General features: G+C 56.7%; 12 protein-coding genes across 13 annotated transcripts; 5 read left to right on the plus strand and 7 right to left on the minus strand.

The window, feature by feature from the left end:
- Window positions 1-604: 604 nt before the first annotated feature.
- IUM83_11480 (snRNA-activating protein complex subunit 3) lies at window positions 605-2,000 on the minus strand (the record flags this gene model as incomplete). Its single annotated transcript, XM_067936042.1, has 2 exons — window positions 605-1,815; window positions 1,889-2,000. 2 exons carry the CDS (start codon window positions 1,998-2,000, stop codon window positions 605-607), a joined length of 1,323 nt encoding a protein of 440 aa, XP_067781870.1.
- Window positions 2,001-2,907: 907 nt separating this feature from the next.
- On the plus strand, window positions 2,908-3,655 carry IUM83_11481 (Golgi pH regulator; the record flags this gene model as incomplete). 2 transcript variants are annotated; one of them, XM_067936043.1, is made up of 2 exons in its annotated part: window positions 2,908-3,351; window positions 3,440-3,655. In XM_067936043.1, the coding sequence occupies 2 exons, from the start codon at window positions 2,908-2,910 to the stop codon at window positions 3,653-3,655; spliced, it is 660 nt and encodes a 219-aa protein (XP_067781816.1). The 2 variants fall into 2 exon arrangements, with proteins under 2 accessions (XP_067781816.1, XP_067781815.1); XM_067936044.1 differs by having other exon boundaries at window positions 2,920-3,351.
- Window positions 3,656-4,355: 700 nt separating this feature from the next.
- Window positions 4,356-4,764, plus strand: IUM83_11482 (peptidyl-prolyl cis-trans isomerase FKBP1A-like; the record flags this gene model as incomplete). Its single annotated transcript, XM_067936045.1, has 2 exons — window positions 4,356-4,387; window positions 4,470-4,764. The coding sequence occupies 2 exons, from the start codon at window positions 4,356-4,358 to the stop codon at window positions 4,762-4,764; spliced, it is 327 nt and encodes a 108-aa protein (XP_067781871.1).
- Window positions 4,765-4,900: 136 nt separating this feature from the next.
- On the minus strand, window positions 4,901-6,527 carry IUM83_11483 (uncharacterized protein; the record flags this gene model as incomplete). The annotated part of the gene is made up of 5 exons (XM_067936046.1): window positions 4,901-5,212; window positions 5,286-5,979; window positions 6,040-6,090; window positions 6,186-6,296; window positions 6,385-6,527. 5 exons carry the CDS (start codon window positions 6,525-6,527, stop codon window positions 4,901-4,903), a joined length of 1,311 nt encoding a protein of 436 aa, XP_067781872.1.
- A 255-nt stretch (window positions 6,528-6,782) lies between these two features.
- IUM83_11484 (alkylated DNA repair protein alkB) lies at window positions 6,783-7,615 on the plus strand (the record flags this gene model as incomplete). The annotated part of the gene is made up of 2 exons (XM_067936047.1): window positions 6,783-7,248; window positions 7,323-7,615. The coding sequence occupies 2 exons, from the start codon at window positions 6,783-6,785 to the stop codon at window positions 7,613-7,615; spliced, it is 759 nt and encodes a 252-aa protein (XP_067781849.1).
- Window positions 7,616-8,088: 473 nt separating this feature from the next.
- IUM83_11485 (Alpha-ketoglutarate-dependent dioxygenase alkB 6) lies at window positions 8,089-8,998 on the plus strand (the record flags this gene model as incomplete). The annotated part of the gene is made up of 2 exons (XM_067936048.1): window positions 8,089-8,168; window positions 8,272-8,998. The coding sequence occupies 2 exons, from the start codon at window positions 8,089-8,091 to the stop codon at window positions 8,996-8,998; spliced, it is 807 nt and encodes a 268-aa protein (XP_067781869.1).
- Window positions 8,999-9,189: 191 nt separating this feature from the next.
- Window positions 9,190-10,503, minus strand: IUM83_11486 (Homoserine dehydrogenase; the record flags this gene model as incomplete). The annotated part of the gene is made up of 1 exon (XM_067936049.1): window positions 9,190-10,503. One exon carries the CDS (start codon window positions 10,501-10,503, stop codon window positions 9,190-9,192), a length of 1,314 nt encoding a protein of 437 aa, XP_067781814.1.
- A 568-nt stretch (window positions 10,504-11,071) lies between these two features.
- Window positions 11,072-12,207, minus strand: IUM83_11487 (Homoserine dehydrogenase; the record flags this gene model as incomplete). Its single annotated transcript, XM_067936050.1, has 3 exons — window positions 11,072-11,825; window positions 11,891-11,959; window positions 12,032-12,207. The coding sequence occupies 3 exons, from the start codon at window positions 12,205-12,207 to the stop codon at window positions 11,072-11,074; spliced, it is 999 nt and encodes a 332-aa protein (XP_067781851.1).
- A 6,703-nt stretch (window positions 12,208-18,910) lies between these two features.
- Window positions 18,911-20,755, minus strand: IUM83_11488 (uncharacterized protein; the record flags this gene model as incomplete). The annotated part of the gene is made up of 5 exons (XM_067936051.1): window positions 18,911-18,916; window positions 18,986-19,136; window positions 19,202-19,288; window positions 20,577-20,603; window positions 20,703-20,755. 5 exons carry the CDS (start codon window positions 20,753-20,755, stop codon window positions 18,911-18,913), a joined length of 324 nt encoding a protein of 107 aa, XP_067781873.1.
- Window positions 20,756-21,887: 1,132 nt separating this feature from the next.
- IUM83_11489 (Pre-mRNA-splicing factor ATP-dependent RNA helicase) lies at window positions 21,888-22,442 on the plus strand (the record flags this gene model as incomplete). The annotated part of the gene is made up of 1 exon (XM_067936052.1): window positions 21,888-22,442. One exon carries the CDS (start codon window positions 21,888-21,890, stop codon window positions 22,440-22,442), a length of 555 nt encoding a protein of 184 aa, XP_067781874.1.
- Window positions 22,443-23,281: 839 nt separating this feature from the next.
- On the minus strand, window positions 23,282-24,922 carry IUM83_11490 (neutral zinc metallopeptidase; the record flags this gene model as incomplete). Its single annotated transcript, XM_067936053.1, has 6 exons — window positions 23,282-23,826; window positions 23,903-24,228; window positions 24,317-24,408; window positions 24,478-24,600; window positions 24,677-24,705; window positions 24,772-24,922. The coding sequence occupies 6 exons, from the start codon at window positions 24,920-24,922 to the stop codon at window positions 23,282-23,284; spliced, it is 1,266 nt and encodes a 421-aa protein (XP_067781850.1).
- A 547-nt stretch (window positions 24,923-25,469) lies between these two features.
- On the minus strand, window positions 25,470-27,627 carry IUM83_11491 (splicing factor 3b subunit 4-like; the record flags this gene model as incomplete). Its single annotated transcript, XM_067936054.1, has 4 exons — window positions 25,470-26,350; window positions 26,420-26,504; window positions 26,567-26,698; window positions 26,860-27,627. 4 exons carry the CDS (start codon window positions 27,625-27,627, stop codon window positions 25,470-25,472), a joined length of 1,866 nt encoding a protein of 621 aa, XP_067781804.1.
- Between the last annotated feature and the right edge of the window lie 160 nt (window positions 27,628-27,787).

Here is a 27,787-nt window from a genome sequence, read left to right on the forward strand (position 1 = left end):
ACCGGGCCAGTTGATCCGTTTCAGTTCGTACTCGCCAACAACACCGAATAAGTAAGCTTTGTGCGCTCGTCACGCCACAACTGTCCACGACAATCGGACAGCCTAGCGCCTAGTCGAATATGCGGCGCTACTTCTGATACCTGGGCACTCGCTTACGGCGATTTCGGGCATGGGTGGCTTCATTTACGACGTCCTACCCGCCGTCCTGCTGTGACGGCGGAATGAAGTTCGTCCACCAACTCGTTGCAGCTGCTTGTTCAGTCCGTGTACATGCGATGTCGGCGAATGTTCACCGCGTTGGTCGGCGTGCAATTGACCACAAAGCCCAGCTTTGGAGTCGACAACAGCACGACTTCAACGACTTAGCACATACACTTCTACGCTGAAAGAACGCCACGGGCACCTGCCCTCGAATCGATGCTCACTAGTGCGCCTTGAATCCGAGGCCGAAGTTTACTGGCACTGATAATGGTGGAAAATTTCTAGATAAACTGAAGAACTTCACACGACGGATAACACGTACACGAACGAAATAACTTTATTTTATGTGTGCATCAACAAAATCTTCGGAGCTCACTTTAAACGCACAAGTGACCAGCTTTTGCTAGAACCATTCGTTGGCGTAGTTGCGGCGGGCGTACTGCGGACAGATATAGTCCCACATCTCGAAGTCGTCGCTGCTTTCGTTACGGGCTCTTGAGTTCTCCGAGGTAGAGGCACTGCTGCTTTCGTTGTCAGCGCCTTGGTTGGAGGTGTCTGGGCTGGAATCGTTCGTAGGCGACGGGGTGTTGGGCGAGGCCCCCTCACACTTGCCGATCACCTCCTTCGCGTAGTGAGGGTGGGGCGACGGGAAGAAGTCGCAACAGTTTGGCACCACGCGGGTTTCGGGAGGCGTAGGTCGTAGTCTTGGAAGGGTCTCCGTCGACGACGTTGGTGGGGTATCAGCTTGGGATTCTGACACCTCGGATTGATCTTCGGCTTGGTTTTCATCGGAAGGCAGGGTAGAAGACGATGGGGCAGATTCAACGTGAATCGAGGATCCCTCGCACTCTGAGGAACTGCAGCAATGCTCTTGGTTCTCTTCCGTCTCCTGCTGTGTAGATTCAACCGAGCTGGAATCGGAGCCTCGCCGCGATGCAAGCTGGCTACTCTGCTCGTTGTCATCGACGTCCTCCTCCTCCAGCAGTCTTGCCAACCTCGTTGACGAAAATGCAGAGCCGTACTCGGAGACCGTGCGTGCCTCGGACATGAGCCACCGATCGAACTGGGATTCGTCTTGCTGCTCCTGCTGCTGTGGGCGACCCTTTCCAGACTGACGCTCGATGTCCAACAGCACGCTGGATGACAATCTCGAGCTCCGTTCCGACTCTGTTCGACAACTGGACGAGGTCGAGCGCTCGTCCTGGTCCCCATATCGTTGAGCCATATCGCCACAGCCGTTCGTCGACTTGAGCACGCCACTCGCTTCACTGCGTCGTCGCTTCCGCGACAGCTCTCTCGTGGTGGCGGACAACCGGATGTCCGCGTACTTGTGGATCATCTCGTCCAGGAAGCGCCGCGTCTTCCTCTCCAAGAGGATCCGCTGCAGGCTCCGCATCAAACGCGACGCAACATATACGCCCCCACGCGACACGAGCCTTCTTCCGCCCTTGGCGCACGCGCTTGGGCCGAGCGCGTGGCTTTCGAAAGTGACGGCCGAAGCCAAAAGAGGCGCCGCCCGACAGGCCTCCATTACGGCCAGACGTTCCTTCCAGGAAACGGCCGGTGAACCATGGAAGCTGAACTTGGCCAGCGTGGCATATGCATGCACGAAGCCTGACAGGAATAGAGTTTCACCAAATCCTGGCGCCAGGAAGGGGCCAAGGCGCTGCGATGCCGCGGGATACACCTCCGGCCGGGCCTTGGGTGGCGGGCAGCTCGCGGCGAGCGCCGCGGTGGTTATGAATCACCGACTGTTCGCCGTGGAGGAAAGCGCGGCGAACGCCCGATACCGGACGCATGCCTGTCCGGATCCGCTCCGACATTTCTCATCAGCGCGCGCGTGTGCGAGGCCGACAACGAGGCCCGCGCCGCTGCCCTGATTGGAGTGGCTAGCGCACGACGCGGCATGACGCAGTGCGCTTCTGTTGGAAGGCGGTGTGTGCGAATCTGCCTGCGTCACGAGGGCGCCCACGCGGCGACATGCACACACCGCAGGACATGACGGCGGCGTTATCTTGCTCCGGACTTGTGCCTCGTCTTCGCTTTGGCCCGAGGATCACCGTCTGGGTGACTTGTACATGTTGTCGCTGTCGGGGTCAGGTCTGCTGAAAGGTAAGAGAAGGCAAGTCAGTATTGCCTACCCGGCAGACCTCCGTGCTGATGGCTGTCGGCTAAAAGCGGAGAGCTCCGCGTTCCATTTGCTGCGGCCCGAGGATAAGGATGACCCTGGCCAGTGACGCACGAGTTGAAGTGCAGGTATCCTAGGGGTCTCCTCTAATCAGATAGCCAGATAAGATTGTGGGCATGGGTACACTATATTTTTCGCGACAACCGTAGTATGTGCTCCACCGAGACTCCACAAAGGCTCAAAGCACGCACAACATTATCTAGCAGCATGCGGCGCTCGGAATAGCCCTCTTTGCGCACGATCGCACTGGTGCGATGCAGCAGTGGCACAATGCTGTTGCTGCTGTTGAAGCGATGGTATTTTTAGTGTCGGGGTGTTGAAAGGCGAAACCAAGAAAGGCTGCGAGTGCCAGCTTCCCCACGGCGCTCATTTCCCAACTCTGCCTCAAGCAGCAGCACCGACCGACCAGCGCAGTCCTTCGCTCCTCGACAGCATCCAGCAAGGTACGTGCTGCCAACGAACTTGTGTGTGTTCCCAGCTTGCTGTGCGCTGACCTCGTCCGTTGCTGCACCTTTCAGATGCCGACCGCCATGGAAGACGCGAGTAACAAGGCGCGCAAGTGCATCAACAACCCCAAGATGCTCATCACGTACCTCTGGTTCAGCACCATGCTGTTCGGCTTCATGTACGCGATCGCCGCAATCGTGGCCGCTGTCAACAACAACGGCGAAGGCGAGAGCGACTCTAAATCGCTGGGCTTTGTGGGCATCTGGGCCATGGTGCTTATCGTCTCGCTCTCGATTGGAGGCACCATGGTCATGCGCAAGCACCAGACGCCGCTGGCAGTGGGTTTCCTCATCGGCGTCGTGCTCATGATGTCGCTGCAGATGTTCTCGCTCTCGATCATCTTTGCGGGAGCCGCGTACCTGGCCCGCATTGAGCGCGCCAAGGGCGACGAGCACACCAACGTGCACTCGAACGAGGCCGGCTCCGTCTTCTCCTTCTTCATGTTCATTCTCTACGTAAGTACTGATTTGGCTGGCTAGTATTACCGGTCTCGCTTTTGAACACCTGTCACTGACTCATAAACTCGTTGCGGTACTCCCACAGGCCGTCTTCACCATTGTGCTGGTGCGCCACCGCAACATTGTCATCAAGGAGGGCGTGAACCTGGACCCGAACGCCATCAACAACGACATCGAGAAGAACCCGGCCGGCATGGGTGGCAGCACGAACGCGCCCACCACCACTACGGCCACGTCCCCGCGTGTCATCCGTACCGACGTGGATGTCCCCAAGCCGCTTGCCCCGCCCGTGAGTGTCTAGACTTGGATTCATTTTCACCGACGTTAGCACTATAAGACAAAGACACTAGCAAAGCAAAAGTAAGCCTGACAAAGTAGACATTCCACAGCGCTAGCAGTGTCTCTTGTCGGTTTCTAGCGCGACCCACCTGCGTGTGCGTGGCCTGGTGCTCGCATCTGGGACACACACAGACCTTTAGTATTATGTCGTCCCAGGGCAGTGGTGCTCCATACCCCATTTAGCAACCGACTTGCGCCGGCCAAATTGGTTGTGCGCCGCTTATCCTCGCCGGTGCATTGGATGGAGACATTCAATCCAAGCCGCATCGATCCTGTCCGTATACCCAGCCACTTCCAACTTGAAATCCGGCCAGGAACCTGCCTGGTCCTGCTTTTATTCACATAGATATCGTCGTTCAACAACCTCCCCGATCTAGACAGTCCTACTAACGCACAACCAACCAGCCCCCATTCCTTCACCGGGCCTTGCAATCTTCCTGCGAGATTGACAATGTAGGGTACCAAGTGGCATGTTGAAGCCATATCAGACAAGACAGTATACTCTAGCCAACCAAAGCTCTTTATACTGAATTTACGCGCTTTGATTGGCCATCTTCTTCTGAAGTGGTACTATTCCCGTTACTTAAGCGCTACGTCACGTGCGCCCCTCGAATTAAAGCTCACTCTCTCATCCACCGACCAGAGACCACCAACCAGCAGCAATGGGCTTCCAGATCGACACCATCAAGGCCGGGTACGCCCTGCACCTCTCCGTCCTCCACCTTGCTTCGTGAAGTCTCCCTTATCTGACGTGTATCTGCTGCTCCTGCCCGCAGCGACGGCACCAACTTCCCCAAGCCCGGCCAGACCGTGTCCGTGCACTACGTGGGCACGCTCACCGACGGCTCCAAGTTCGACTCGAGCCGCGACCGCGGCCGCCCGTTCCAGTTCCAGCTGGGCGCCGGCCAGGTGATCCGCGGCTGGGACGAGGGCGTGGCCCAGATGAGCAAGGGCCAGGTCGCCAAGCTCACGCTGCCCCACGAGTACGCCTACGGCGAGCGCGGCTACCCGCCCGTGATCCCGGCCAAGGCCACGCTCATCTTCGAGGTGGAGCTGCTGTCCTTCAACTAGACGGCTCGAGCTCCCTCGGACGAGCGTCGAAGGCTTGTAGTGTATAGGACGACCAACGCCAGTCCTTGTGCAAAGTAATACGACACGCACACACACGGCGCAGTCTCTAAGGCTGCGCGGTTCTTCGTTTGCCCTCTCAGTGCTGCTTTTTGGGGGATTTGGGAGCTGGCTGGTGCTGCTGACGGATTTGCTGCAGGAGCTCGCGCCCGACGTTCGCTTTGCGGCTTGGAGACGGCAGCGGAGAGAGCTGCATGGGCGGCATGGTGGTGGGCCGTCGAGCGGCTGCTGTGTCAGAGGACGTTTCGGTGTTGATGGAAAAAGTGACAATGCCGCGAGACTTGACGCCGTCCGCAGGCTCCGTCCACATGGAGTTGAAGTACTTCCTGTCGGGTCGTTGGACGGACTTGTACGTGGCGTCGGCCGCCATTTTCATGCGACGCGAGTGTTCCTATGGTAACACAGGCAACGCAAGCGCGTGAGCAAGGTCATCGGAGAACGAGGAGAGCGAGGCATTTTCTTACGTAGGCGCGGACTTGAGGAGTAGTTGGCGAGTTAGTAATACCTGCGGGCGCGAACGGCTCGTCGAGAAGGAGTGTGCGAGAGTACGGGGCGCCTGTGATACTGCAGCGAGATGCCGTATGCGCGTTGCTCGGCAAGATTGTGCTGGTGAATGGCCTGCCGCCGACCCATTTCTCCGGGCTGTGTTGCCGCCACTTGGGGTGAGCCACGTACTCAGCCGTGGTTGGAGGCTCTGGTGTTGCTGTGCCACCGAGCACTGTCGCTCTCGAGCCATGCGCGTTCCAGTATAGTCGGTCGTACACGGCGCTCTTGCGTCGTTGCCGCACCTCATGGTCTTCTCCGTCGCTCCCGTCAGGTTCGTCGGCCTGATTGACTTTCTCGGGTGATGGCGGGCAGTCTGCGCAGCAACTGGTTCTCCTTTTCGATCCTCTCGAGGCCTCAGGGCGCTCACACTCGCCGCGCGAATTGTTATCTGTGCAGATGATATCCTCGACAAAGTATTTCGCGCAGGAAAGAGGTTTGTTTTTCAGAAATGCCATGGGCGGATGAATCTCTTTGTGCTTCTCCCGAGTCTTTTCGAAGTTGATAATTCGCTCAGCATACTTCTCGCGCGGCATTTCAGCTTCGCCGTTGGAAGAGTCAAGACGGCACACGTATTTACCGCCGCCCTTGTAGATCGCACGAGGGGAGTACGACCTGCTCACACAATATTAGCTCCCTTTCGCCTTCGCCAATGTTCAGGGGGGTCTCACGTACCCGTTCTTCACGATACCCCCGTGCTCCAGCTCCTTCTTTCGTGCACGAGGACTACAGTACCATCGTGAAACGCGTCAGCATAGCGCGCGCAGTGGAAATTGCTGAGTTACATGAGCACGTAGTCAGGATAATAATGACCAACTCACACATAAGCTTTCGAGTAGTCCTCCTTGGCATAGTCTTTTCCCCACTCCTGCGTCGGCGCTTCCTTGATCCAGTCACTGACACGATCCAGGTACGAGTTGTGCATCTCCTTCCTGAAGCACAACGCCACTCAAACACAGCACCGTCAATCACCAACACTACATCACCAGTCGTCAAGTCCTTGATTTTTTTTCGCCTCACATCGACTTTCCGTAGAGCTGTTTCGCCTGCCGTTCCTGCGATGCCCGTGACGGAGGAGCTCCATTCTTCTCGGCGCGCTTCAACCTGGCAGCCTCCTGCTCGGATCGGCTCTTCCGCCACCGCACGACATCAAGCGAGAACATGGCTAACAGTGCTCACGAACCGTCCAGACCAGAGCAGAGTCCTATATATTTTTAGTCAGCCTGGTTCACACATCCTTGCACAAATATATACACACATACACACACTCCTCATCACGCAAATGGAGACTTGCCATGGAACGATGGGCTGAAGATTGGTCGCGGAGTAACCAACATGGCTCCACTTTTTTGCAGTCTCATTTCGCCCAATCAATCCGAGTATTTTTGAGGACGCACCTCCACCCCACGTTGACGAGCATGGACTTCCGCCAGCTGCTGCGCGAGGAGCGTCGCCGTGCGCGTGAGGCAGCTCAGAGCAAAGCCTCAATAGAGGTGAAGAGCGAGTCAGAAGCACCAAAGAAGGTTATTGAAGATGAGGAGAAGTTGACGCGGTGGCAAGGCGCAACGCTGAAGGTCTGGGCCAAGCGGGCTAAGATCGACATCGAGGAGTTCCGCAGAGGCCCCATCTCGGGTGTGTATTACATCCCCAACTGGATCACCCAGGACGAGGAGGCGGCGATCCTGGAGCGGGTGTATGCGGTCCCGGACGACAGCGACGTCTGGGTGAGGCTCAAGCACCGACGGCTGCAGATGTGGGGAGGAGAAGTCAAAGCCCCGTTCGATCCCAAGCCGCTGCCTCAATGGCTGATGCAGATCAGTCAGACGCTCGTGGACGCCGGGATCTTCAGCGAAGAGAAGAAACCAAACCACGCTCTGATCAACGGTGAGCTACGAGCTAAATGGTGTGAAAGTTAGCGTGTTCTGCTTGCTGACTGGTGCTGTGTTTATTGTGAGCAGAATACGGTGTGGGAGATTGCATCATGCCGCACGAGGACGGACCCGCCTACTATCCATTTGTGTCCATTGTCAGCACTGGAGCCGAGTGCCGAGTCACGTTCGAGCCCCATCGAGCTTTGGAATCGAGTTTAGCAACGGCCAGCGAAGTTGTTCCGCATTTTGACTTCCAGTTGGAGCGTCGCAGCTTGCTCTTGTTCACGGGCGAAGCGTATACGCGTTACCTGCACAGTATCGACAACATCGAAGCAGGGACACGCATCTCACTGACGGTTCGCCACGTCGACCTTCGGTAGCTTTAGCGGCGCAGGTGAAAGAGAGACGAACGAAGAGTGTGCGGAGAAATGAGCCCTACGGTCTGAAGCAAGCAGCATGTCGACCAGTGAAGACGTTTCAAAGCTGGGATGTGTGTGATGGCGACGTTGGGGTGCGTTGACTGGACGCTTGATACTTGTCGAGGTTGCATACACTTTTAGTAGCGATGTGACCTGGCTGAAACCTCCATTGATCGGTTTTCCCTTTCGCGCAGCTCACATTGTTCAACCTGCACGGCAGAGTGTAGGACAATTGTCGAGATATCCTGATGCAAGCTCAATCTCCGTCATCTTCGCAGTGGGCTCACCGAGATCGGACAACTCGAGAATCCATATTGAACCACACGAACCGGGCAGCGAACTCGAAGAGCGGTATCGGTGGCATCCTTCAGCCGATCAATCCTCGGGCCCATGCGTCGATCACCACTATCCCAAACAATGAGGCCAGCCTATACATGGACGACTTCACCCTCGATACTCCAACCTTCGTGACGTTGGCTAGTGAGATGAAGATGCGAACCTGTGAAGTGTTTTGGTATGTCCCCGTTGAACGTAGTTATTGCGTTGTTTGTTTCACTGAGCTACACGTAGTACATATAAGCACTGATAGTATTCGTTCTACTATCTGTGATGCTTAGGTGCCGAGTGCATGTACAGCTCATTTGCTCAAACGAGCCTTCCCAAGATCAGTTCAGGCAGTACTCCGCCGTGCTGTGTGTCCGCCGTCGTCGCTGTCACGGGTGCCTCGGTAGCTCGTCACTTGCTATTTCACTCGACCGACGCATGCACCCCGTGCGAATGCTGTCAACGAAGGCCAAAGACGCTCGAAAATTGATGATCGGTATCGAGTATGGCTGGCGCTCTCGACACGTTTGGTTCCGTGCCCCAAACAGTGCTGTGTACGAGCAATGGAATGATGTGATTCGTGCTGCGCTTCAAGATTGTGGCCGCGCATGCGATGCAGAGGAATCGCTAGCAAAATGGGTCGAGCGTAGCGGAATCTCGATGATGGAGACAGCAGCAACGAGCGCCGTCTGCAGCGTCGACCGCTTCAGCTCGGACTCGTACGCGCGAGGCTGTTCAAGCAGCTACCGCTCCGACATACCCGACGACGAATGGTCTGATAGCGAAATAGCTCGACGTGGGCTGTATCTGCGTGGTAGTAGCGCCGACGACACCGGCGAGCGGAGGCATCGCATCGACTCGATGTCATCACTTGCTGCTCGACACCGAAGCAACAGCCGCGAGCGCACCGACACATTGAACTGGATAGGGCGGCCAGCCTTCTGCTACACCGGTCCGGACAACATGCGCTATGAAGGACAAGCAGTTCAGTTATTGCAGCAGTGTGGTCTTCAATGCTAACGTACATTCTTGTGAACTTCATTAGCACTTGCACGAACTGTGATGAATTTCTCTACTTCACACAACAGAACAGCAACATCAAGCGCCAATAAAACTCACTGTATAAACTGTAGACCACCAGGGTCGGGACGCATGTATTGGTGGTTTCGCGCTTAGTGCACACTCGGTCCGGCGGCACTCCTGCAGCGGGTTTACATGATGGGCAGGTACAGCGGCTCCTCCTGCACGAAGGGCAGCGCGGCGATCTTCTGGCACATGGAGCGCACCTTGGACAGCAGGGAAGTCTCGGTGGTGACGACGAACTGCACGTTGGCGCGGTCGACGATCGGCGCCTGCAGGATCGAGTAGATGGACACGCCGCTCTCCTCGGCGAGCTGGCCGACGTGGCGGATGACGCCGAGGCCGTCCGTGATGGTGATGCGCACGTAGAAGTGCGCCTCGTAGTCGGGCTGCAGCGTGAGCGGCACGGAGGCCTTGAACGGGTCGAGCGGCGCGTCGCCGCGCGCCAGCTGGATGATGTCGTTCATGACCGAGTTGGCCGTGGGGAAGCGGCCGGCGCCGGGGCCGACGTAGGCGCTGCTGTCGAGGTTGTCCGAGCGCACGTTGACCAGGTTGGTGGCGCCGCTGATGCTGGCGATGACGTTGCTGTGCTTGACCACGACGGGGGACACGTAGACCGTGACCTCCTGGGGCTTGCCCGTCGCCTCGTCCGCGGGCTTGAGGCGCTTGGCCACGCCCAGCAGCTTGATGGTGCTGTCCATCATCTTGGCGTACTCGAAGTCGGCGGCCGAGATGCGCGAGATGCCGACCGTGGGGATGTCGGCGGGCTTGACCACGCCGCCGAAGCCCAGCTTGGCCAGGATGGCGATCTTGCTCTGCACGTCGAAGCCGTCCACGTCGGCGCTCGGGTTGGCCTCCGCGAAGCCCAGGTCCTGGGCCTCCTTGAGCACGGCGTCGTAGGCCACGCCCTCGGCCTCCATCTTGGACAGCATGTAGTTGGTGGTGCCGTTCATGATGCCGGCGATCTCCGTGATCGTGTCGCTGTCGTACGCGCCCTGCAGCGTGTGGATGATGGGGATGCCGCCGGCCACCGCGGCCTCGTAGCCGAAGCGCACGTCCGGGTGCTGCGCCAGCAGCTGCTCGATCTCGGGCAGGAAGTTGGCCACCAGCGCCTTGTTGGCCGTGATCACGTGCTTGCCGGCGCGGATGGCGCCGAAGACCACGTCCTTGGCGTCGTCCACGCCGCCCATGAGCTCCACGACGCAGTTGATGCTCTGGTCCTCCAGGATGTCGGCGTAGCTGCTGGTGAACGCCGTCTCGGCCGCCGAGAAGTGCTGCAGCCGCCGGTCCTTGGCCACGTTCTGCACGCAGATCTTGGACACGAGCGCCTCCACGCCCATGGCGCGGAACTTGAGTCGCCGCGCGGGGCTGTGCAGCAGGTCGAACACGCCGCCGCCCACGGTGCCGCAGCCGAACAGGCCGATGTTGAGCGTCACGCGCGGCATCGCGGGGGTGTCAGAGTCGGAGGGGATACGGTAGTGCTGGCTGGCTGGGAGGTGACTGCGCGCAGATTGCAGACTGGAGACTGACGTGGACGCGGCGGCTGGCCAAGATACCCCACCACAAGACTGTTCAGCGGACGTTCCGACAGTGCGGCACTTCGCCATAACATATCCTGTAAATTGATAACCGGGGGAAAACGATTCGATGCTATCTAACTATAGGGTTGTTATTACCTATCCAAAACTAGTTTTCAATAGAAGTCGATGAGATTTTATATCCAACAAAACAAACAGTCCACTGTACGCGTGGTTTGCGCAACACAAGACGAAGGTTGAGTGGAGGTCGCACGAAGGTCGCTGGAACGGGAGCATTTCAACAGTCTGGACCAGACAATAGACGCGCTCAGTGCAGGCAGGTCGCCAAGGAATTCAAGGCGACGCTGCAGACACATTTGTGCACGTATATGTATTATATTATGACCAAGATACAGCGGTGACGGAATTGGAATGCGACGCAACTGAAAAAAAATGCTGCCCGAGCTTCGGTCAGTCATGACCGTTGCCTTCAACTTCAACTTGAGCACCCGAGCCACCTCTCCACTTGTGGATCGCACTGGGGGCCAACGCCGCGCTCGATCTCCAGCCGCCTCACCTTAATAAACAGCTCGTCCACATTGCACGCCACGACTTGCATGCGGCTGCTGTAGCACATCCCCACGGTCCCGTTCACGGACGTCACGCCCGGAATCTCGCACTGGCGGTACATGACGCCGCCGCACGAGGCGATGCGCTCGGCGGTGGGGAAGTCAGACAGCCCCTCCAGTGCGAACGGGATGGCGGACTTCTGGCAGATGGCAGGCGCGAACTTGGCGAACATCTCCTTCGTCGCCTTGGTGGCGGCCCGGGGGTCGCTTGGAGCGAGACACGTAGCTGCGGGCACGTTGAACGCCAGGTCGGGCTGGCAGAAGGAGTCCGCGAGGTTGCACGCCGAGACGAAGCCGTTGCAGCACAAGTGGTTCGGTCGGAATATCGCCAGGCGAGAGAGGCTGACCAATGGGGCCATGTCCGGGACCGCGGGCACACGCTGGATATGCGCGAGGGCCATCGTCTCCAGGTTCGGGAGATTGTCGAACGAAGGCAGCTCGGTGAGCGAAAGCAGGACGGCGAGCACCATGCTGCGTAGATTTGGGGTGCCGTCGAAAGCTGGGAGCGCGATGAGGTTGTGGTGGTTGCCTAGGTGCAGAAATGTGAAGTCCGGCAGATCGCTGAAGAGGTCGGGCGGAAGAGTGACGAGGTTCTGGCTGCCGTACTTCCCTTCGAGGTGTCTGTGGAGAAGAAAAGTGGGGGCGTGAGAACACGTGCAAAGTGCGATGAAGCGTTTGGATCTTACAGGTGCTGCAGCTTCTTGAATTCCTTGGACCAATTCGGAATTTCCTCGATACTTGTGTAAATCAGCGAGCTACATGTACATCGACAACTCGGACGACTCAGTTGTTATGAACTAGCGACAATAGCGCCGAGCAACACGTACATGGTTCTCATATCGCTGCATCGGCGCAGTTCATCCGGCCAACGCCGGAGTTGACGATTAATAAGTTGCAATCCGTTTAGCCGACCAGATTCAGCTAGAGCGCGGACCTTGGAGGTAACATCTTCAGGGAAATTCCATTCCTGAGCTGTCCTCGGGGCGCGGTCGCCATCGATCATGATAATACAAGGACATTGGTCTCCCGTGTTCCAGATATGAGCATACGCCACACACTCGGGGTAGGTTGCACAGGCCGCACGCGACTGTGTTACTGCTGTGTAAGTGAAGCCCCCCACGCAGACACTTGCAGCAATGAAAACCAGCGCCATTGAATGCGGCACAGATCGCTGGTGTTGCATGGATTTCGTTGTAGTTACGAGATTCTGAGAAGACATTCGTCGGACACGACACCTTTGAGTGATAATGACGGAGATGACACGGACGAAGCGGTAACAAAACGAGAAGTTCAAGCCGACACTCAGTATAAAGTCCAGAACACCACTAATCCTCAATGAATTGAAGTTGATGAGGAAAAGAGCGACTTGGGCTGGGTCTGCCTGCATCCGCGCATATCTCTCGAAGTTTCCGTCAGGAAGTACTTCTGCATTCACCAAATAGACAGCGCGGTCGAAACTGAAATGGTAGTAGCAATAGCCGAGAACTGCTATCGGGTACAGGACTGCGACAGAAAAATCAAATCTAGAATTTACAATACAGTAAGCTCGTTGTACAGGCTCGTATTGGTTGTACAAGTACGTACAATGAATCGATGAGAACCTCGGTAAACGCGGTGTGCTTGTCAGCAATTATGTTGCAGGCAAATGTCAGCCCGTTGATGGCTACGAATGTGGCGTAGCCGTACACTAACGTCCTTGGCAGCCCTTCGTTCAGCGATCGACGCAGTACAAGGCCCTGAACGACTAAGTCGCAGCCCTTTTGGAACGTGTTCTAGATTTTCAAACAGGTAGACAACCGCAGCGTAAGAGACCAAAAGAAATGCAACAATGAAGCGAACTCAGCCTCACGAAAAGCTTGCGATTGACACCGTTGAATCCCGTGAGCTCCGTGTAGAAGCGGTAGATATTTTGTAACTTGCTTGTTATCCCCGGAGAACAACGCAACGACCAGCACGCAGACAAAGCGCCCCGCACCCGTAGCATTGACGAATTTTGCCTGGGCTTGCCGATTCTTGCGGCTGTGTGTCGAAATCGTATTATTCGGGTAAGCACTACAACGTAGCACACATCTACAAGAATGAGGCCACACACACTTGTCCATTTGATGACCGGTTGACGCTCAACGATGAGCCAGAAATTCCCGTTATCGTAATCGCCCGTGTTCATGAGCAGGTTTGCTGCTTTGTTAGGCGCCACGCTAAGATAAACTAGCCAGGTAGTCCACACGATGCATACGCTTACAACAACCAGCAAAGGAATGCCAAGTGCACCAAATGCTTGTCGAAAGGTGATGATGGGTTGCAGTTGATTCACGCCGCTCGATTTTCGCCGTTCCTTGGTGTTGCTTTGGCTAGGCCACGACGCCAATGAGGAAGTCTGTGTTGATACCATAGTTGGGATTAAAGATGAAGGTGGAGTTGGGGCTACCTTCTTCGTATTGCAGAGCTTGGAGAAGACCGGTACAGGTCGACCTCCAGAGCTATGGTGTACATCACCATAGGGAGCTTTTCGTGGGGGACCCTGTGATGAAGAAGCCTCTGCCAGCCAAAGCTTGCGACCGAAGTTCGGGCCTTCGCTCATGTGTTAAGAATCACTTCGACTTTCCCAGCTTTGATGGAACTGGCGTGCCTAATGGACTCGCTCTCTCGGCCGGAGACTTGCATTTATGATGAGCGCTAAGCTTAGCTTGATCGGACCTCTCTTTAGCGACGCAATAATACCTTCCAGCTCAAACGGACAAGATTAAAAGTTGAGCAACGGGTGGTTTGGCCAGGAAGTGAATGTCACAACACATAGGAGTGCGCGATGACAACAGTGAGTCGGGTTTTGTAAGACACTGCCTGACGGAAAAGTGATGGGGTAGTAGTCGAAGATGGCGCTCGAATTCAAAATTTAAGGTAGATCGATACTGACTGCTCCGTTTACAACCTAACCAAGCCTCCTTGATAGCAAGCGTCTCCAAACTCGATACGGTGGTATTTCCTCGAGTGATCGAAGGATCGCTAACGACAGGCTACGAAGGTTGGGAATGCCTGAATGGTGGTAGTTTGACAAGATTATGGTGGTTCCTGAAATGTAGAAACGTAAGGGAAGTAAGTAGCCATGAATATTATCATCGACAGGCACCCCGCTTTCTCCGACATTCTCATCGACTCTTTGTAGGTGTACTTTGTTCTGACCACGATTTGGCGCCAACTAATGCACGTTTGTAGGTTTGATCTCGCCACTGCTAGATCATATCCCATTGTTGTGCTAGTTTACTGCTACTACAACTTTTACTTCGACCGCGACGTTTATCTCGTGAATGCCGAGGTACATCCCGAATGAAAATTGGAGAGATATGCGCGAATGCAGGCAGACCCGGCCAAAGTCGGCCTGTCATAAGCAACTTTTCGTTGCGCATCAGTGGCGCTCTAGACTTTATGCTGAGCGTCGGGATCGTTCTGCTATCGCATTATCCGAATCATCACTGCGATGATCTAGCAACCATACCAAAAACGACTGCTTTCAAGTGCCATGAAAGCCATACAGCGACAGAGGCAAGTACTGCGTTGGGTAGCGTTGCTGTTCGTGGCTAGCAGCATTTTGTCGTGGTGTACACGTGACCAAAGCTCACGCGGCATGCGCCACTTACCCGGAGTGGCACCCGCTCAAGTACGGAGTTCTGATGGCAAGTGCCGGTGTATCATGATGATCGATGGCGACTTAGGCATCTCACATTTCTCGTTTGGGTTTGCTAGCACAAGCGGTTAAAGCCCGAAGCTGATAGCGGGGTCGGAGCAATCTTTTTTACTTTGAACACTTGGAGGATAAGACAGCACAGTCGAAGTTTGTCGTTTTGGCGCTCATGCTGAAGAATTGTGAGTGAATACCCTTGCGCTACACATATACGTCGGTAATAACGTGACTTTACACCGACGAACAGGGTATATTGATCCCTATGAAGTTCAAATTGTGGCTGAGCTTCGAAGAGATGACGGTGCATGTACATGAGAATATCGTTGAAGTTAGAAAGTACCAGCTAATTCTAGGTGTTCGGCATCAATGACATCCTAGCCAAGCTTCCACTCGAGGATCGCACGGAGGTCCTACACCTCGCTCTATCTCCACCCGACGAACCTGGATAAACAGCGGATCCACGTTACAGGCGATCACCTGCATTCGACTGCTGTAGCACATCCCTTCGGTTCCATTGATAGATGTCACCCCTGGGATTTCACACTGTCCGTAGGGAACCCCTGCGCACGACGCAATGCGAGCGGGCGATGGCATATCGGACAGCGCCTCAATTGCAAACGGAGCGACGGACTTCTGGCAGATTACAACTTGGAAAATCTGAAAAACTCGTTGCGTGGCTTTAGTCGCAACTAAAGTACTGTCTGGATCGAGGCACACTGCAGCAGGAATATTGAACACGGGGTCGTACTGACAGTAGCTGTCCTGAAGGTTGCATGATCCAGTAAACCCGTCGCAGCACAAATGGTTGGGTCTAAATACTGCGAAGCGAGAGAGTTTGGTGAGCGGCGCAAGGTCGGGTATCGCTGCGACTCGAGGAATGTGGACGAGAAGTAGTGTTTCGAGCTCTGGGATCTTATCAAAGGAGGGTATTTGGGTGAGCGACAACAGGATCGCAAACGTGATGCTGCGCAGATTAGGTGTGCCATCGAAGGGAGGAATAGCCATGAGATTGTGGTGGTTGCCAAGGTGCAAGAATTTGAGAGATTGCATGTTTTCAAAGAGATCGGAAGGCAACGTCACCAGGTTCTGGCTGCCATATTTGCCTTCGACATGCCTGATTAAAAGGGAACAAGTCAGAGCCATGTTTAGTGGTGAGTTATATACAAAACGTACAACACTTCAAGTTGCTGGAACTCCTTCGCCCAGCTCGGAATATCCTCTGTACTCGTGTAGATCAACGAACTAGGTGCAGCCAATATTAACAACAGAGCATGAGTACAACATATCGAAAAACCAACCAGGACACTATTAATCGTACATGGTTCGAAGTCCTGTACAGCGTCGCAACTCCTCTGGCCAATGCAATAGTTGACGATTGATGAGCTGTAGCTCCTGGAGTAAGCCTGCCCTTGCTAGAGCGCGCACCTCCTCTGTGACGTCTTGAGGGGAATTCCATTCTTGGGCTGTTCGCGGGGCGCGATCACCGTCGATCAACATGATACAGGGGCACTGGTTGTCTGTGATCCAAATGTGCGAGAGCGCAACGCACTCTGGGTAGGCGGCACAAGCAGTATGAGACTTCGACACAACTGCGTGTGTATAGACGACAATGAAAGCACTAACGGCTGCAAAAGGGAGTGCTACCCATCGCGGTACTGGTTTTTGCCATGGCTTCACGAGTTTAATGTTGAGGCCGTTGGAACTAAGGCGACGCTGCTTCTGGTGCAGCTTGAAATTTTGATCTAACTCCAAGTTCACGACGCGAAAGAAGCGGTAGCAGAACGAAAGATTCAGCCCAATGCTGAGTGCAAAGTCCATTGTTCCACTGATTCGTAAAGAGTCAAAGTTGATGAGGAATAGTGCCACCTCAGCTGGATCGGCCTGTGTTCGGGCTACCCGTTCAAAGTTCCCGTCTGGCAACACCTCCGCATTGACCAGGTAGACCGCCCGATCAAAATTGAAGTTGTTATAGCAATAAGCCAGAACAACCATCGGGTACACCACGGCAGCTACTAGATCAAAGCTAGACACATGGAGTGAGCACAGAACATGGCATTCATAGCAGGAGCATCTCAACGTACCAAGAGTCGATGAGAACCTCAACAAACGCAGAGTTTCTAGCTATGAGAATATTCGCGCTCGCTGATAATCCGTTGATGCACACAAAACCCGCATATCCCATGGTCATTTCAGTGGGAAGCCCTTGGCGGAGAATGCGACGCAAGACGAGGCTTTGTACGACTAGATCGCTCGCTTTATGGCATAGATTCTAAATGAAAATACGTTAGAAGCAAGAGACAAGCTCAACTACAATACAGCAACGTACGAAGAATTTACGATACTTCGCGTTGTAGCCCGTAAGATCTGCGTAAAATGTCTGAGTGCGGTCGAGCTTTGGGCTGCACCTAAACGCACCCCACATTCTCATAGCCCAGCCACTTGAGCTGCTGTTGCCACTTTGAATAGGTGCGCGTCGGAAAAATACGAGCTTAATCACTACGCCAAAGTAGCACATGCTGACCACTGCAAGTCCAACGAGGCTCGCCCACTTCACGGCAGGCGCACGGTCACTAATAAGCCAGAAATTGCCGTTGTCGTAGTCACCAGTGTTCATGAGTAAATTTGCAGCTTGGTTCGGTGCCAGTGTGAGAAATACCAGCCAGGATGTCCACACTAGGCATAGCAGTGCTACAATCAGGAACGGAACCCCCAGCATGCCAAACGCTTCAAAAAACGTTAGCCGTGGAGGCTCCGGCGTGCCAGCGTGTTCATTTGGACCATGTTGCCGCGCTGGGGCTACGCTGATGCCCGTAACTGGGGCGATTCTCTTTGCGCTGCGAAACCTGGAAAGCAGCAACGATACTGGAGAACTGCGGCGGCATCCTCCCCTAACAGCAACATTTCGAACGATGAGATTGCCGACAGGGGATCGTGGATGTGAGAGTTTGGCGCTCTGGATCGACACCTCACTCGTGTTCATTCTGCTGAACGCAGCGATGCAGGCGCCTTGCGTTCGTACGCAAAACGTATAAATAATCCTCAGACCGTGTTGGTACATTGTACCTTGACATTATCTCATTCCTGAAGTTTTGGTACGAAACTCGCTAGTAGATTTTCAACAGTCTAAGTAACCATCGCTGTTAATTTTTGCAACCGAGCCAAGCTTTTTCATTAGGGTCACAAGGTAGACCGACACCTCGTCGGATTTGCACCCGGCGCACTTGAATAAAAGGTTGGTCAACGTTGCACGCCACGACCTGCATCCGAGCACTATAACACATACCGAGCAACTTGGTAGAAGTCACACCAGGAATCTCGCACTGGCGATAGAGAACACCGGTGCACATGCCGATACGCTCGCGAGTAGGAGTGTCCGATAGCGCTTCGACCGCAAAATGAAGTAGCGTTCTTTGACAGATAGTATGCGGGAAGCGCGCGATGATGTCGAGGGTGGCGGGATTAGCTCGTCTTGGGTCATCATCATCTAAGCACGTAGCACCAGGTACATTAAACACCGGGTTGCACATGCAATAATTGCCCGTGAGGTTGCAGAGCCCATGTACAGTTGCAGCACACGCGATTCGGGCGGTAAAACACGAGTCGTGAGAGACTGAGCGATGGCAACGGGAAGGGCTGCCAACTGCGGAACTTGTATGAGCGCGAGCGTCTCCAATCGGGATAAACGGTCTAGCGGTGGAAGCTCCTTGACTGATAGAAGAATTGCAAGAGTAATACTGTGCAGACTCTCAATGCAAGAACCTCGACAACCCGATTATTTAATAATACGATGGCAGAACGAGAGATTCATGCCGATACCCAGCGTAAAGTCCATGCTTTTAATTCGCAACGAGTTAAAATTAATCAAGAAGAGCGCTACCTGAGCTCGGACGGCTTGCATCCGTGCATAGCGCTCGAATGTACCCTCATCCAGCACGTAAACGTTGACGAGGAACACAGCTCTATCAAAGTTGAAATGATACGCGCAGTAGCCGAGCACCACCAACGGGAAAAAACCACAGCGCCAAGATCAAACCTAGAAAAAAAATCATAAAATGAGCTTGGCATGGATGGAGTAAACTTTACAATACCTGGTACCACGTACACGAAATCGAGAAGAATCTCGTTCAATGCAGAGGTTTTCGCTGAGACGATGTTGTATACGCAGGAAAGCCCATTCAGGCAACGAAATACGCGTAGCCGATCGAAAACGAGCTTGGAAAGCCTTCTCTACAAACGTTCGGTGTGAACACATTCTAGCAATACCACACCCTGTCAGCGCTAAGCCTAGCTCCACTCTAAGTGATGTTTGGAGTTATACCCCGTCACGTCCACCCAGACTTGAACCACTTGTTGCAGCTTGCACTTCTCCGCCACTGCAACGTACCAGCTCTTCGGGGTTTCTTTGCTGTTCCCAATGCTTCCGGCGTTGTCTTGATCATCACCTCGCTACTAGCTATTCAACGATACCTGAACCGTTGTAAGAAGCTTTGCTTCGATATACATGTATTTTCCTCGCCGTGCTCAAAGAGCAATCGCCCATGAGTGTGGCTCCCACAGTACCAAGCTCGCGTGGCTCTGCGGCACCTGCTTCTCGGAGTGGGCCTAAGCTGCTGCTCCTCCCCGACTTGAATTCAAGCTCGAAAACGGCTTCCAGACCCAATGCTCGCGTTGTCGGGAGGTTTTAAAGCTGTTCGATAGTCTCGACGCAGCGAGCAATCAACGTGCCCGCATTCGCCCGCTCGAAGCGCGGAGCGTTCCTCGTCGAGCCGTGAGGCAAAGTTGCATTCTCCCTCCATACAGCTCGACCGCAACTGCGACTGCTTCTCGTACGATTTGGGCAGGTAAACGATGCATTAACTGACATCCAGAACCGTAGGGTAGCGGCCTGCAGATGTTCGGCTGAGTTTAACGGACGTCTTCGAGCTTACGAGGCCGCAACTTCAGATCTCGAGGTCGGAGCATTGCACACGCACGCACATGTCCTGTGACGGGGGCCTCGGCGTCGCTGTTGCAACTGCACGACTTCCGGTAGGTCGCCGGCTCGCCCCCTGTAGTTGACTCTTTGTTAGGATAGCCGCATCGTGGTTGGCCCGGCGAGAAAGTGTGCGTGGATGGGGTCCACGGCGCCCCCCATGTCCTTCGGCCGTTCGATCACGACGGCGGAACAACTAAATACTTGCAGAAGCCAGAAAAGCGAAGCGAACATTTATTATTTGTCCTGGACAAGACATGAAGAGGGTTCAGGTGCGGATTTGAGGCAAGCTTGCAGTCTGAAGCCTCTCGAATCGACTCTTCTTCCGCTGCTCGCTCGTCAATATATGCGGCGCAGAAAACCGCTCTCCAGCACAGCAGCTTGAAGCTCTCGTTGAAGCCGTCCGCAACCCAGCCCCAGGGATATTATTCCCCGCGCGGCACATGTCCGCGGCCGCATAAGATCGTGCTGCTGCCTCTGGCAAGAACACTTGAGCGGCTCGCCACGTGACGGACGCTGCGCTTAGCAAGCGAACCCAATTGCTGCTTGGTGCTGCCGCCTTCAAGTGCGCGCCTGAAACGCAAGGCGCCTTGCAGTTAAACCGCCGGTACCACCTGCTCAATGCGCCCGCGAAAGATCGCACTGCTGACTGCAGGACCGAGCTCGACGCTGCGCTCGTGCAATCAACTAGCAGCGCCTGTGCACATGTAGATATCTGTACACTATCGCGCGCGTCGTGCGTGCCAGGCTGGCGCCATGCAATTCAGGCCGGTCGACGCGCGTCGTGGCGGCTTCCCGTTAGCAGAGACCTCAGACCCAACTCCGTCTGATATGGAGTCGCACTTACGCGAAATGTGACGGTGCAGCGAGCAGAAGGATCCAGAGCCCAGCCCTGCCCATCGTCGCTAGTCGCACCGTCTGGCACGGACGGATGGCATACACCGCGTATTTCGCTCGAGCCCTAACGGCTGGCGCTGCCAACGAGCTCTCTCGCCAGGAAACAACGAGATCGTCGAGGCAAACGCAAGCTGGTCGAGGTAGAAACCACGCGGCTCCGCTGGCTGGCCTTATCCGTAGCAGCACCTCGATTGCCAGCGGCGGGTATTAATAATACGTTACAGCGGGACTGGACGCGTATCCCACATACAAATCCCAAGTGCGACAGTCGGTGCGCACAGCCTCGATTTGCCGCAGCGGAACTCGCTCGGCAAAGCCCATCGCGGCCGACCGCCGGTCCATCATCTGCCTTCGGGAAACGCGGCTCCGCTGCAGCCGCGCTCCGGATGCCTCACACAGATGGGGGCAATACTTTTTCGTCGGCGGCGCAGTGCTCGCCGCTCGCCGGCAGCAACACAGGATGGCGAGCGGCCTGCAGCCGTCAGCGCGAGTCTGAGGCTGAGGTGCCGTCAATGGCGGCGAGGTGGCACAGTCGGAAGATACTTTCTGCGGACGAAAGGGGCCAGCCAGCTGAGAAAAACAGCCCATGCGCACGTACAACGGCGGCCGGCGGTAGGCCGAAGCGGTCTCGCCCCGCCTCCAGTCGAGTCGAGTCGACTGCGTATCGCATCTCGCTGCTCCGCCGCCTCAAGAGCGTCGGCGCTCTGCTTGCTTGCACACATGGGACGCCGACGCTAAACGCTAAACGCCCGAGCTGCCGAGCCAAAACGCTCACGCTTTGCTGGTGCTCGGCTTCTTTACGTTTTTTACGTGTGTGGTAGCCGGTCGACGAGCTGCAAAGACCTTGCGGCTGCCGCGCCGCGCGCTGATTGGCCGAGCGCGAAGCATCCGGTCCACTCGACATAGTGAAACCAAGTGAGGCATACTGAACACCAGTCTCGCCGCTTGGGACCGTGCGCAGACGTGGCCACTCCATCCCCATACATGCAGAGCCAGGCGCCAGAGAGAGCGCCCTCCCCGCCCTTCGTTTCGCCTAAGCGGCTCCAGTGCTGCAGTGCTGCATTTGGCAAACGTCCGCGTCGCTGTCAGTCGCGCTCTACCCTCTCCGCTCTACTCTACTCGACGGCCCTGCACCATGAAGGACGGCGTCTGCACGCTGAGCGCCACCGTGCTGGAGGCGCACGCGCTGGGCGGCACCAAGATGTTCGAGGTGAAGGTGGCGTGCAAGGGCAAGAGCACGTCCGTCTACAAGAGCAAGGAGGACTTCAAGAGCGTGCTCGACATGTTCCGCCTCGTGAGCGCCATGTGCCGCGCCAAGAGCGACCGCTGCGAGGTCTGCGCCGCCGCCTGCAGCGCCACGAGCGCCGTGCGCGTGGGCGACGAGGACGCGCTGGACGCCTTCCTGGGCGACGTGCTGGCCAAGCTGCGCAAGGCCGAGCCCGAGCTCATCGAGCGCTGCAGCTCGCACCGCGGCGTCGTGCAGATCCTCATGGAGTTCCTCAACGTGCGCAACGGCAAGTACTTCTGCGAGCTCACGCCCGAGATGGAGGAGGAGCTGTCCCCGACCAGCAGTCGCGGCAACAACGACGCCCTGCTGCACGACGAGGTGGACCTGGACCACCCGGTCTCTCGCTGCTCGCTCAACCGCACGCTCTCGGAGCAGTTCGCGGCCATGGACTCGGTGTGCTAGCCGCACCGTCACGCCATGCCGTCTCCCCCCCTCCCTCTTTCCCCCCCACGCGAGCTCCACGCATTCCACTATATAAACGCAAGCACCACGAGCTTCCCCCTCCCCAGAAAGGACCCTCGCCCCTGCCCTCGACTCGCGCGAGCGAGATTGTAGATTCCCCCAGTCCACGACCCCGACCCTCTCTCAACTCTCCGCTGTGTAGCTGTGGCTTGTTTTCGTCTCGAGAGAAGTTGATGGCGCACGGAGGAAGTCCCCGGTCTCCGGCGTCAACTGAAGCGCTGAAGCGGCAGTTGTCGCGACAATTCCCATGCGTACAATAATGAAACGACTAATATAAGAGCTCCATGTGGCAACCTCATTGTCGGTCGTTGGCAGCACGTTCGCCGCTGACATGGGTGGAGGCAAAACCGTAGACGGTGAGCCTTCCTCGTCACTTGAGGAGACCAAGGTTCTCTCCTCTGGGCCCGCAATCCCGCATACGCGGTGCCGCCATCGTGTCCGCCGTATCGCAGGCGCATGCATCACATCACCAGCGGCTCCTGGGCTTTCGTGACGAAAGCTCGCTCGACTTCAACTCGACGCGCGCACCACCTGCCCGACACACCTCACGAAGCTGCGACAGGCGATTTCTCCGCGGTCGAACCAGCGATAACGGCACCTGCTGGCTGCGCTAGCGTGCGAGCGCTTTGCAGAAGCGCTTGGGGACTCGCGACACGAGACTCGCGGCGTGGTTGCACCTGTAACACCAAGCGGACAAGGGAAAAGAATTGCCTCGTCTTGGGGACGTCCCACGTACGTGTTTCTGTCGACGGTACTGTAGCTCGTCAAAGTCCCCGCTGCTATGTTGTTGCTGCTGATGCTGATGCTGCTGCTGCTGCTGCTGGTGTTGCCTGCTCGTGCTGCGCCGCCTCGCCCCGGATGACCTTGAGCATCTCCTGGCTCTCGAGCTCGTGGATGGTGCCGATGGTGTTGCGGCGGCGTGGGCGCAGCGACGCCCCGCTGGAGCCGTGCGCCTCCTCCGCGCGGGCCTGCGTCATGGCGGCGCGGATGTGGTGCAGCAGCTCAGCCTCCGTGTTGGCGCCCACGAGCTCGAGCACCTTCTGCTGGAGGAAGGCGCACCAACTGCTCTGGCGCTGCAGCTCCAGCGCGGCCTCCACGAGCGCATCCAGCGCGCGCTCGCGCTTGCGGTTGGACGGGTGTGTCGACACCCAGTCAAAGTCCATGTCGAGCGCGCCCTCACCCGCCTCCGGGTCCGCGTAGAAGGCGGTGAAGGCCTTCCACAGCCGCGGGGCCTCGGACGGATCGTAGCACGCGCTGGCGAGCAGCATGATGCCGATGTGGTCCGCCTCGGCCTCTTGCGACCGGCTGAAGGGCAAGTTGAAGGCTGCAAGTGCAACATGACACAAGGGCTTGAGTGCTTCAACCTCGGCGCAGGTGCAGGTGCATCATACGACACGTACCGAACTGGAAGATGTACTTGAGCAGCGGGCTCTCCATGCCGAGGATCAACTGCAGGTACATGAGCGGCAGCATGCTCATGGACTCGGCCGTGTGTCTCGCCAGCGCGTGGCCGATCTCGTGCGCCATCACGACCGCCAGCGCGTCGTGCTTGCTGCGGCAGATGCCCTTCTGCACCGCAAAGTCGATGAGGTCCAGGATGCCCGTCTGCACGATGATCTTGCCGCCGGGCGCGCAGCACGCGTTGGCGGAGGACGGGTTGTCCACCAGCCACACGCGCCAGTCGTACTCCCGGGGGAAGAGGTGCTCGGACACGGACACCAGGCGGCTATGAAACATGAGGGGTCAGAGGTTAGAGACACAGTTGGGTGGCTATTCTCCCCTTGTTTGGGTGGCTGGGTGTTGTGAAGACGTACGTCGCCACGTCGAGGCAAAGTTGCAGTTGCGGTCCGTCCTCGATGGTCTTGGCTCCGGCCAATTCCTCCTGGGCTGTTTTGTTGCCGAGTTCCTGTGGCGAAAGTTTTTTAGCGGTGGTTAGATGACACTTTGATTGTCAGGGCGGCTGAGACGGACGTACACACTCTTCCTCGCGCGAGAGCACCACGACCTGCGTGCGTCCGGTGATGGGGACGGTGTGCAAGTTGGTCAGGAACTGGTACGTGGCCGACGTGACGGCCAGCACCGTCCCCCACCGCACCAACTGCAGCAGCAAGAAGACCAACAACCAGCAACGGTTAGAGACTTCCATCATCGGCAACTTCTTTTAACACTCTAACCTGGGTCTGGAACTTGGACGGCTGCACGTCTGCATACAAACACCAAGGTCAGTTAGCACTAGCCTAACCTGCACTGGCAAAGAGCTTTCACGCACGGGTCTGCACCAGGTTCAAGTGCGGGAACCTGATCACGCGCAGCATCTCCACGGGCTGCACGCTGCGCAGCTTCACCTTGGGCCCGAACACGGACCAGCTGTGCTCGGGCACGGCCGCGCGCCCGCGCCGGAAGATGTCTGCCCAGCCCATGCAGATCAGCGATGGCAAAAGTGTGAGGCCAACATCTGAAAGGGGTCCACTATTAGGGTGACTTCATTTAATTTGCTACAAGGGTCTACTATTAGAGCAACCTCCACTTCAACTTGCCTTTTTTCGGCTAAACGTTTGTTGATCATTCTGCCACTTTAGCACGGAGCCTCTCGGCCACTTCATCTTGTCCGTGCTGTGAAGCCATGTCGATGAGTTGGCCAGAGTGTCAGGGCTGGCGCTTCTGGTACCGATCCAGTTCAGGATTCGTCACGACCTACGGCTGATGCGAAGCTACTACTCGGTCGAAGCATGTATCAATTCTTGAACATACAGGTAGCCTATATAAAAAGTTGTAGCGTAGCAGTGTAATGTCATTGCGCTAAAATCCTTAGCGCGTTGCTTTCATCAATAGTACATGTAGTGTGCATGCTGTTGGCGTTGAAGTGTGAGTGAAGGTGCGCAAAGGTGCTGAAGATGCCGAAACGAAGAGCGAAACAAAACACAGGGCCCGGAAGCCCGTCAACGGTCCGTCCGTATTCAGTCGTAGCTAGGAAGTGATCAAGACGAGATCATCCAGATCGTCTTGAGCATTCATCCCGCCAAAGATGAGGAGACCTTGTCGCTGAGCCTTCGTTCGCGCTTGGGGCAGCGACTGCAACGTCAGAGTCGTGCCGCAATGTCCGAAACGTTCTGGGACCTCCGACACGGCTGGTTCTGCTGCCTTTTTGCCGTTCTCGACCTCGGCCAACGTCACCTTGATCCAGGATTCCTCTTCGTCCGAGTAACGACAGCAGTCGCCGCAGATACGGCCACCGTCCCAGCCACCAAAGCTAATAAGCTCGCCATCTACAACTCCAGCAGCGAGCGAGCACCGATTCCACTCGCAAATTGGCACGAGCTGCCACGTCCAGCTTTTAAAGTCTAAAGTGGCCATGTCCGTGCAAACTTTCCCGTCGAAGTTGCGCCCCCCAGCAAAGCAAATCGTGCTTTCTGACTGCAGCAGCGCGCTGTGGAGCTCTCGGGCCTCTGGGATCTCGCCAACCGCGTTCAGCTTTTCCCATCGCAGCGACGTATCGCCACCTGCATCAAGCACTGGTATGTGAAGAAGGAAGAGTTCACCGGAAGCACCGAATTCGGGTGACGAACCGCCGTGTACCAGCATGCGTCGGATCTCAGCCGAACCGTCCGTCTCCGGCAGGACAATCGCAGCGTGAGCGTTGCGAGGGAGTGGAGCCTCGCCTTCAACTATGGCCTCACTCCACGACGACGTCCGCGTGTCAAAGACGTACACGTCATTGTACGCTACGCCCGCTGAGACGTCGAGGCCGCCGAAGACGTAGATTTTGGCGCCGACGGTGACTGCAGAGTGGCCGCTCCGTGGCGGCAGACTGCCACTCGACGGGTTCACGAATTTCCACCTGCGGGTACCTGCGCGTAACAATGCACGGTTAGTTTGTTTGCGTCTTGGGGTGCGGCGAGGGGCTTTGCCAGCCGCACCTAGGTCGAAGCAGTGCACGTCGCCGAAGCTCGCGCCGTCTCGGTTGGCGCCGCCGATCAAATAAACCAGCCCGCCGTCGCCCACCTGCAACAAAGCTCACGTCAAGGCCAAGCTCCATTTCGCTCCCGCCACTGCATCTTCCATACCTGCGTCAAGGTCGCGCCCCCGCGCTTGGCAGGCCTCAGCGCCGCCTCGTCCAGCGCGACAGTCTCCACCGAGTACACAGTCCCCGCCTCCTGGTTCGACGCCATATCCTCCCCGAGCGAGCACAAGCCAAACTGACAGCGAAGAGCCGCGACGCGACCACAGACAACCAACCTCAAATCTAGCCCGAATCTACCGAAAATGCATTTCCACCTTCTCTTCCTACTCTCCATCTCTCTCTTCACCTTTGCGGGGGCGGCGGGTAGGCCATCGGCGGGGGCGGGGGCGGCGGCACCATGCCCATTCCGTTGCCCATTCCCATGTCGGGCATCTGCATCTGCTGCATCTGCATCTGCGCCGCGTAGGCGGGCGGCGGGGGCGGCGGCGGGGCCTGCATGCCCATCATGGGCGGCGCGCCGTTGGCCCCCGGCGTGAAGGCGAACATGGTGTGCGGCTGCAGCTTGTTGGGGTTGCGCTGCGCCAGCAGGCGCTCGGCCTCGGAGCCGTGGCGCTCGTTGCGGCTGTCCTTCTTGAAGGCGTACTGCACCACGACCTGGCGGTTGCACAGGTACTGGCCGTGCATGCACTCGATGGCCAGGTCGGCGGCCTCGAACGAGTCGAAGCTCACGAAGCCGAAGCCGCGCGACGCGCGCGTGTCCGGGTCGCGCATGACCTTGGGCGTCTCGATGATGCCCCCGAAGGCCGAGAAGGTGTCGTACAGCAGCTTCTCGTCCACCTCCGGGTCCAGGTTGCCCAGGAACAGGTTGGCGCCCACGTCCAGGTTCTTGCGGTCGCTCGACGCCTTCTTCACGCGGATGGGCTTGCCGAAGAGCTGCACCATGTTGAGCACCTTGACGGCGTACTCGGCGCACTCCTCGGCGCGGAACTCCACGAAGCCGTAGTTCTGGTGGCTGCCCGTCACCTTGTCGCGCGGCATGTGCACGTTGCACACGCTGCCCGCCTGCAGCATGAGCTCCCACAGCAGCTCCTCCGTCACGCGGTCGTCCAGGTTCCCCACGTACACGGTCGCGTCCTGGTTGCGCTGCTCGATGGCTGCCGACATGGTTTTCGCCAAATGGCTGCCACGGCCGGCCCCTATTGGCTGTTGTGTGTAGTATGTGAGTACATTTGTGGTCGGAGACGGCGCTAAACCAGTACACTGGCACTTCAGGTCCACTCGTGTAAGGTTTGCCCCCACTGAATGCTGAATCACATGCTGCAGC

This window comes from Phytophthora cinnamomi (genome assembly GCF_018691715.1).
Source record: "Phytophthora cinnamomi strain GKB4 chromosome Unknown Contig114, whole genome shotgun sequence".
Classification (NCBI taxonomy): Eukaryota; Oomycota; class Peronosporomycetes; order Peronosporales; family Peronosporaceae; genus Phytophthora; species Phytophthora cinnamomi.